Here is a 9,545-nt window from a genome sequence, read left to right on the forward strand (position 1 = left end):
GCAGGGTATACAGGCTGTCACGCAGTTTGTCTAATAGACATAACATATAGATGGGCAGGGTATACAGGCTGTCGCGCAGTTTGTCTAATAGACATAACATATAGATGGGCAGGGTATACAGGCTGTCACGCTGTTTGTCTAATAGACATAACATATAGATGGGCAGGGTATACAGGCTGTCACGCTGTTTGTCTAATAGACATAACATATAGATGGGCAGGGTATACAGGCTGTCACGCTGTTTGTCTAATAGACATAACATATAGATGGGCAGGGTATACAGGCTGTCACGCTGTTTGTCTAATAGACATAACATATAGATGGGCAGGGTATACAGGCTGTCACGCTGTTTGTCTAATAGACATAACATATAGATGGGCAGGGTATACAGGCTGTCACGCTGTTTGTCTAATAGACATAACATATAGATGGGCAGGGTATACAGGCTGTCACGCAGTTTGTCTAATAGACATAACATATAGATGGGCAGGGTATACAGGCTGTCACGCAGTTTGTCTAATAGACATAACATATAGATGGGCAGGGTATACAGGCTGTCACGCAGTTTGTCTAATAGACATAACATATAGATGGGCAGGGTATACAGGCTGTCACGCAGTTTGTCTAATAGACATAACATATAGATGGGCAGGGTATACAGGCTGTCACGCTGTTTGTCTAATAGACATAACATATAGATGGGCAGGGTATACAGGCTGTCACGCAGTTTGTCTAATAGACATAACATATAGATGGGCAGGGTATACAGGCTGTCACGCAGTTTGTCTAATAGACATAACATATAGATGGGCAGGGTATACAGGCTGTCACGCAGTTTGTCTAATAGACATAACATATAGATGGGCAGGGTATACAGGCTGTCACGCTGTTTGTCTAATAGACATAACATATAGATGGGCAGGGTATACAGGCTGTCGCGCAGTTTGTCTAATAGACATAACATATAGATGGGCAGGGTATACAGGCTGTCACGCTGTTTGTCTAATAGACATAACATATAGATGGGCAGGTATACAGGCTGTCACGCTGTTTGTCTACTAGACATAACATATAGATGGGCAGGGTATACAGGCTGTCGCGCAGTTTGTCTACGACACAACACATAGATGGGCAGGGTATACAGGTTGTCACGCTGTTTGTCTAATAGACATAACATACAGATGGGCAGGGTATACAGGCTGTCACGCTGTTTGTCTAATAGACATAACATATAGATGGGCAGGGTATAACAGGGCTGTCACGCTGTTTGTCTAATAGACATAACATATAGATGTGGGCAGGGTATACAGGCTGGTCACGCCTGTTTGTCTAATAGACATAACATATAGATGGGCAGGTATACAGGCTGTCACGCCTGTTTGTCTAATAGACATAACATATAGATGGGCAGGGTATACAGGCTGTCACGCTGTTTGTCTAATAGACATAAATATAGATGGGCAGGGTATACAGGTTGTCACGCTGTTTGTCTAATAGACATAACATATAGATGGGCAGGGTATACAGGCTGTCACGCTGTTTGTCTAATAGACATAACATATAGATGGGCAGGGTATACAGGTTGCTCAGTTTGTCTAATAGACATAACATATAGATGGGCAGGGTATACAGGCTGTCACGCTGTTTGTCTAATAGACATAACATATAGATGGGCAGGGTATACAGGTTGTCACGCTGTTTGTCTAATAGACATAACATATAGATGGGCAGGGTATACAGGTTGTCACGCTGTTTGTCTAATAGACATAACATATAGATGGGCAGGGTATACAGGTTGTCACGCAGTTTGTCTAATAGACATAACATATATAGATGGGCAGGGTATACAGGCTGTCACGCAGTTTGTCTAATAGAGCAACATATAGATGGGCAGGGTATACAGGTCTAATAGTCACGCAGTTTGTCTAATAGACATAACATATAGATGGGCAGGGTATACAGGCTGTCACGCTGTTTGTCTAATAGACATAACATATAGATGGGCAGGGTATACAGGCTGTCACGCTGTTTGTCTAATAGACATAACATATAGATGGGCAGGGTATACAGGCTGTCACGCTGTTTGTCTAATAGACATAACATATAGATGGGCAGGGTATACAGGCTGTCACGCTGTTTGTCTAATAGACATAACATATAGATGGGCAGGGTATACAGGCTGTCACGCTGTTTGTCTAATAGACATAACATATAGATGGGCAGGGTATACAGGCTGTCACGCTGTTTGTCTAATAGACATAACATATAGATGGGCAGGTATACAGGTTGTCACGCTGTTTGTCTAATAGACATAACATATAGATGGGCAGGGTATACAGGCTGTCACGCTGTTTGTCTAATAGACATAAACATATAGATGGGCAGGGTATACAGGCTGTCACGAGTTTGTCTAATAGACATAACATATAGATGGGCAGGGTATACAGGCTGTCACGCTGTTTGTCTAATAGACATAACATATAGATGGGCAGGTATACAGGCTGTCACGCTGTTTGTCTAATAGACATAACATATAGATGGGCAGGGTATACAGGCTGTCACGCTGTTTGTCTAATAGACATAACATATAGATGGGCAGGGTATACAGGCTGTCACGCAGTTTGTCTAATAGACATAACATATAGATGGGCAGGGTATACAGGCTGTCGCGCAGTTTGTCTAATAGACATAACATATAGATGGGCAGGGTATACAGGCTGTCACGCTGTTTGTCTAATAGACATAACATATAGATGGGCAGGGTATACAGGCTGTCACGCAGTTTGTCTAATAGACATAACATATAGATGGGCAGGGTATACACTGTCACGCAGTCTAATAGGATTATGGAAAGATTTAAAACCACATCATTTTTATTCGACATAGGTTTTTGCAGGCATTTGTCCTGTCCACTTTTCAAACTTTAAAATGTTGACAAACATTCAGCAGGAAAGTTCATGGAAACATAGCTACGGTCTCCTTATCCATCCATGTTACAAGACTCACAACTAATACCTATACAGGATAGACATGTTGAGTTGAGCCTGTGCTCCTGAGTATCTGTTTATGTGTCAGTATTAGTGCATGTGTGTGTAGGTCTAACTCCCTTGTTAATTTAAAACCGGAAGCAATAGCGATCCTATCCCTAGCCAGACATGATAGATAGCAGGTTCCCGAAGTTGTGACACTGGAAGCAGCCAGGAAACACTGAAAGGTCGCTGACGATTAGATTAAAGACTACACCTCTGATATGACCTTTAACCAGGGACACCATTTTAATCGCAACCTCTTTTATTGGGACCATTGTTCTCCTAAAGGTCTCAGGTCTTAGTAATTTCTTATCTGGCTGTAATCTGAGGCCAAGGGGATGAGAGAGAGAGGGGGAGACTTGGTCATAGTCATGGGTTCGGCCAAGTGGAACCTATTCCCTATATAGTGCACTACTTAGACCAGAGCCCATAGGAAATCCAATTGGCTGTGTTCAGAAGTTGTACACTACGTAGAAAACGAGGGTTCCGTAGGACGCATAAAGCTTCAGTCAGCGGTGCTGGGCTGACTCTCTATATAAGGGGTTCTGGGTCCGCCAAGAGAACCACACAGCACCACCGGGTGAGAGCGAAGGAGACACCGACAGAGACACACAGCACCACCGGGTGAGAGCGAAGGAGACACCGACAGAGACACACAGCACCACCGGGTGAGAGCGAAGGAGACACCGACAGAGACACACAGAGACTCACCCAACCTTCATTAGACCACTGATCCACACCTGCAGCCTGGCTGTTACTTTCAAGGCTCTTTCTCTTGGACTCCTCTTTCCTCTCTCTCTCCATCTGTCGCTCCTGATCATGTGGAAGGCTGCGGTGTTGACGTTTGGCCTGTTGGTGGCGCTGGTGGGTATGGTGCAGGCTGCAGAGGGCCACGCTAACTCTATCTACGGTGTGAAGCTGTGCGGGAGAGAGTTTATACGGGCCGTCATCTTCACCTGCGGAGGATCGCGTTGGAGGAGAGGAGTGGGCGACGGCGGTGAGATGGGTGTCTGTGAGAGACGATGTGTCTGTGTACCTGTGGCTGTGGTTGTGAATGTGTGGGATTGATTGTCTATGTGTGCCTGTGTGTGTGTGTGTGTGTGTGTGTGTGTGCCTGTGTGTGTGTGCCTGTGTGCGTGTGCCTGTGTGTGTGTGTGCGTGTCTGTGTGTGTGTGCGTGTCTGTGTGCCTGTGTGTGTGTGCCTGTGTGCCTGTGTGTGTGTGTGCCTGTGTGTGTGTGTGTCAGTCTCTCTTGTTGTGCATGTCTAAATGTCTGTCTGCCTTCGTGTCTGTTTGACTGACCGACTACTCATCTGTCTGCTACTGTAGGGTCAACTATACTGAGATGTTTTCTCTCGTTCAGCACCATAGACTAATATCTAATATCAATCCTTGCAAGAGAACCAGTTGTTCCTGTAGCCATTTCTTTTCTATTAAGCATTCAAATCATTTTATTTTCCTCGTCCTTCCAGGTGACATCTCCATTGACGAGGAGACTGAGGCCTACAGCCCATGGAGCTCCAACGCCATCCCCGGCCTCGCCAGCAAGCAGCGTCCAGGATTGGAGGCTCAGGGCTGGGCAGGCGAGGTCAGGGAGGGGGGCTCTGCCGCTGCTGCGTTCAGTCGTTTGGCCCGCTCGCCCATCTCAGAGGATGTGCTAGAGGCGCTGCGCAGTGCGGACAGGAAGGGGCGGGATGTCGTGGTGGGCCTCTCCAACGCCTGCTGCAAGTGGGGCTGCAGCAAGAGCGAGATCAGCTCCCTCTGTTGAGCACTACCAACACCTCTCCTTTTCATCCCTCTGTTGAGCACTACCAACACCTCTCCTTTTCATCCCTCTGTTGAGCACTACCAACACCTCTCCTTTTCATCCCTCTGTTGAGCACTACCAACACCTCTCCTTTTCATCCCTCTGTTGAGCACTACCAACACCTCTCCTTTTCATCCCTCTGTTGAGCACTACCAACACCTCTCCTTTTTCATCCCTCTGTTGAGCACTACCAACACCTCTCCTTTTCATCCCTCTGTTGAGCACTACCAACACCTCTCCTTTTCATCCCTCTGTTGAGCACTACCAACACCTCTCCTTTTCATCCCTCTGTTGAGCACTACCAACACCTCTCCTTTTCATCCCTCAACACACTCTCCTTTTCATCCCTCTGTTGAGCACTACTACCAAACACCTGAGCACTCCTTTTCATCCCTCTGTTGAGCACTACCAACACTCCTTTTCATCCCCTTTTCATCCCTCTGTTGAGCACTACCAACAACTCTCCTTTTCATCCCTCTGTTGAGCACTACCAACACCTTTTCATCCCTCTGTTTCACCTCTCCTTTTCCCTCTGTTGAGCACTACCAACACCTCTCCTTTTCATCCCTCTGTTGAGCACTACCAACACCTCTCCTTTTCATCCCTCTGTTGAGCACTACCAACACCTCTCCTTTTCATCCCTCTGTTGAGCATCCCTCCCTCCTTCCCTCTAGCCCTCCTTCCCTCCATCCCTCCTTCCCTCTAGCCCTCCATCCCTCCTTGCCTCTAGCCCTCCATCCCTCTAGCCCCCCATCCCTCCTTCCCTCCACTTTTCTATCCTTCCATTCCTCCTGCTTCTTCTCCTTCTCCTGGATCATTGTGTTGATCATTTAGGGTCTCCTGACTGTGAGGGTGTAAAAAGAAAAGGTTACAAGGCAACATGAGAAAATACATTCTTTGACCCTGCATGTATTCTCCAACCTATGTCAGTATTATGAGCAGTTTTTGTGTGTTTAGTTACTGATATGACAGTCCAATAAAGTTGTGTTTTGAAAGTGGTAATGTGTTACTCTTCATTGACATTTCTGAATGACTCTTACTTGATGTATTACAGTATCTGAAAATATTTTACCACAAAGACTTTATTTCTCAACAACACTAGACTAGATCAGGATTTCCCAAACTCGGTCCTGGGTGCAAGTTTAGTTTTTTTCCCTAGCAGTACACAGCCGATTCAAATAACCAAAGCTTGATGATGAGTTGGTTATTTAAATCAGCCGTGTAGTCCTTAGGTTAAAAAAAAGGACGGTTTTTGTTGTATCCACCTGCTGTTATAACTTCCACCTCCCGGTCTTTGGTGGACTTTGACTGGCTGTCACGCACACCTGTTTAAAATATGATGACCCCAACAGAGGATTCTATCCCGCTAGGCCCACATGGCATTAAAAAGTAGACGTTTATTCCATGCCATAAAATGGCCTTTTACACTGTCTATTCACTCACTGGTAAATGTAAATAGAACTTTGACTTTGATGAAAGATTGTCTATTACATTGACCTAATTGATTTTGCAGTGTAATCACGTGTGGTGTGAACAGATCGGCGATTGGGCAAAACTAATCAAGCGTATGGAACGTTGAGCCATGTACGGAAGCCGAACAAGGACCTGCTGGTGGATTTTTTGAATCTGACATGACAGCTATTTCTCACACAGAGCCAGAGCTACTTATCGCAACAGAAAGGGGTTCAGGATTATCTCTTTGCTCTAAAAACAAAGTGAGAGATCCAAACCCTTTGCTACTAAATACATCTGGATTGCATCTGCCATTCTGTAAATGCTCATTGCCACGGTACCGGTAGCTACTGCTAACAAAGCAATTACGGATCTGACAAATCGGTGCGACCAGGTAAAGGCTTTCTTTGGCGGCACTTTCAACATGAAGCTATTAGCTAGCTAGATACCCAACTAACTAGCCAATTAACCAACGTTAGCCATATAATATGTCATTGTGTTGTCTTTATCGTTTGCACTTGGCTAGCTAACAATGTCTACAATCGTTCATTTGTTAGATGTTTATGTAGTTAGCTAGCTAACGAACTAATGTCACTTGCGGCGAAATGCGAGGCCGTATCGGCCTACTTGCCCAAGCCGGCCAGGGACTCCCTACTTTATTAGCTAGCAAAATTGCTAACTAGCGTAGCTAGCATGCAATGCGGAATGCTTGCGGAGGCAAAGCTAGATTAGGTAACGTTGGCTAGTTACGTATCGGGTTTATAATGGGGACTGATTACTACTAACAAACTAGTTAACGTTAGCTAGGTATCTAAATTACTTTGTCAACATCCGTTGATGTGCTCTTTGTTTTGGTCCCAGGTCGGTTGTGAAGGTAGTCCTGATGCTGGTGATTAGAATGCGTTCTTTACATTCCGACCCTTGACTGACGCGTTCTATTCTTTACTCTGCTTGTGATGTTGGGCTAGAGAGACAACTCTGCTTGTGATGTTGGGCTAGAGAGACAACTCTGCTTGTGATGTTTGGACAACTCTGCTTGTGATGTTAGAGAGACAACTCTGCTTGTGATGTTGGGCTACTCTGCTTGTGATGTTGGGAGAGACAACTCTGCTTGTGATGTTGGGCTAGAGAGACAACTCTGCTTGTGATGTTGGGCTAGAGAGACAACTCTGCTTGTGATGTTGGGCGAGAGACAACTCTGCTTGTGATGTTGGGCTGACTCTGCTTGTGATGTTGGGCTAGAGAGACAACTCTGCTTGTGATGTTGGGCTGACAACTCTGCTTGTGATGTTGGGCTAGAGAGACAACTCTGCTTGTGATGTGGGGCTAGAGAGACAACTCTGCTTGTGATGTTGGGCTAGAGAGACAACTCTGCTTGTGATGTTGGGCTAGAGAGACAACTCTGCTTGTGATGTTGGGCTAGAGAGACAACTCTGCCTCTGATGTGATGTTGGGCTAGAGAGACAACTCTGCCTCTGATGTGATGTTGGGCTAGAGAGACAACTCTGCCTCTGATGTGATGTTGGGCTAGAGAGACAACTCTGATGTGATGTTGGGCTAGAGAGACAACTCTGCCTCTGATGTGATGTTGGGCTAGAGAGAACTCTGCCTCTGATGTGATGTTGGGCTAGAGAGACAACTCTGCTTGTGACAGTGACACTAGGTAGCAACAGAAAACTATGTAGCCGGCAGAGGCTGTAAGGAAAATGTAGAGAAACATTCAAGTCACTCTTTCTCTCTCTCTCTGTGTGTGTGTGTGTGTGTGTGTGTAGGATGGAGTGGCAGCCGGATGAACAGGGTTTGCAGCAGGTACTTCAGCTGCTGAAGGACTCCCAGTCTCCAGACACAGCCACACAGAGAGCTGTGCAGGAAGTATCCTCTCAAACACACAGCAGTGTGTCTGCGTACGAGAGAGAGCGAGGCTGTGTGATTGTTTTCCATACTCCATAATGTGTCTCATCGGGGTGTGAGTGAAAGATAAGTCATGAATGTGTGCGGGATTGTTGGTGATTTGCCATGTTGATTGTTTTGTCAGTGAAGGGGTGTTCCTTAACAGTGTGTAGAAACTGGAACAGCTCAACCAGTTCCCAGACTTCAACAACTATCTCATCTTCGTCCTTACAAGCCTCAAATCAGAGGGTAAGTGTGTGTGTGTGTAAGATCTATATAAAATGGTTGTGAGCATTAGTCAGTGGTTACTAATCATTCCCTCTTTCCTTTCAAACCACCCCCTTCTCTGTAGATGAGCCGACCCGTTCTCTAAGTGGTCTCATATTGAAGAACAATGTGAAGGCCCACTACCAGAACTTTCCTCCTCTGGTCGCTGACTTCATCAAGAGGGAATGTCTCAACAACATCGGAGATCCCTCACCCCTCATCAGAGCAACCATCGGTAAGAGAGAGAGAGTGTGTGTGTGTGTGCTGCAAAGTGAGTCAGGATGTGTGGGTGGTTGAGCCTTCGCAGGTACTGGTGTCAGTCTGTGGGGGAGTATGCGTTAATCAGCAAGCTGAAGTGTGTGTGTGTGTGTATTCAACTTTCAGTTTCAAGTTTTAATGTCACATACAGTGAAATTCCTTCTTGCAGCTCTAAACCATCAATACAGTAATCAATAGTAGTACTAAGAATAACAAGGAAGAACAGAAATACACAATAAATAATGTTGTGTATAAATGTGTGTGTTAGTGTGTGTGTGTGTCTATTAGTTAGTGTGTGTGTGTGTCTATTAGTTAGTTAGTGTGTGTGTGTGTCTATTAGTTAGTGTGTGCCTATTAGTTAGTGTGTGTGTGTGCCTATTAGTTAGTGTGTGTGTGTGCCTATTAGTTAGTGTGTGTCTATTAGTTAGTGTGTGTGTGTGTCTATTAGTTAGTGTGTGTGTGTGTCTATTAGTTAGTGTGTGCCTATTAGTTAGTGTGTGTGTGTGTCTATTAGTTAGTGTGTGTCTATTAGTTAGTGTGTGTGTGTGTCTATTAGTTAGTGTGTGTGTGTGCCTATTAGTTAGTGTGTGTGTGTGTCTATTAGTTAGTGTGTTTCTATTAGTTAGTGTGTGTGTGTATTAGTTAGTGTGTGTCTATTAGTTAGTGTGTGTGTGTGTCTATTAGTTAGTGTGTGTCTATTAGTTAGTGTGTGTGTGTGTGTATTAGTTAGTGTGTGTGTGTGCCTATTAGTTAGTGTGTGTGTGTGCCTATTAGTTAGTGTGTGTGTGTGCCTATTAGTTAGTGTGTGTGTGTGCCTATTAGTTAGTGTGTGTCTATTAGTTA

General features: G+C 45.1%; 1 protein-coding gene and 1 long non-coding RNA gene across 2 annotated transcripts; both read left to right on the plus strand.

Annotated features, from left to right (window-relative positions):
- Positions 1-3,848: 3,848 nt before the first annotated feature.
- LOC135566681 (relaxin-3-like) lies at positions 3,849-4,848 on the plus strand. Its single transcript, XM_065014326.1, has 2 exons — positions 3,849-4,026; positions 4,501-4,848. Exons 1-2 carry the CDS (start codon positions 3,849-3,851, stop codon positions 4,794-4,796), a joined length of 474 nt encoding a protein of 157 aa, XP_064870398.1. The 3' UTR covers positions 4,797-4,848.
- A 1,681-nt stretch (positions 4,849-6,529) lies between these two features.
- LOC135566680 (uncharacterized) lies at positions 6,530-9,007 on the plus strand. The gene is made up of 4 exons (XR_010462154.1): positions 6,530-6,681; positions 8,060-8,159; positions 8,351-8,426; positions 8,530-9,007. It is a non-coding gene; the product is annotated as an uncharacterized LOC135566680 (long non-coding RNA).
- Positions 9,008-9,545: the final 538 nt, after the last annotated feature.

The sequence above is a fragment of the Oncorhynchus nerka genome, unplaced genomic scaffold (genome assembly GCF_034236695.1).
Source record: "Oncorhynchus nerka isolate Pitt River unplaced genomic scaffold, Oner_Uvic_2.0 unplaced_scaffold_3779, whole genome shotgun sequence".
In the NCBI taxonomy this organism is placed as follows: Eukaryota; Metazoa; Chordata; class Actinopteri; order Salmoniformes; family Salmonidae; genus Oncorhynchus; species Oncorhynchus nerka.

Bases quoted from the DNA above. Each gene is read 5' to 3' on its own strand.
- LOC135566681 (XM_065014326.1), top strand. From the start codon at position 3,849: ATGTGGAAGGCTGCGGTGTTGACGTTTGGCCTGTTGGTGGCGCTGGTG. The intron at 4,027-4,500 runs GTGAGATGGGTG...TCGTCCTTCCAG, and splicing joins GAGAGGAGTGGGCGACGGCG to GTGACATCTCCATTGACGAG.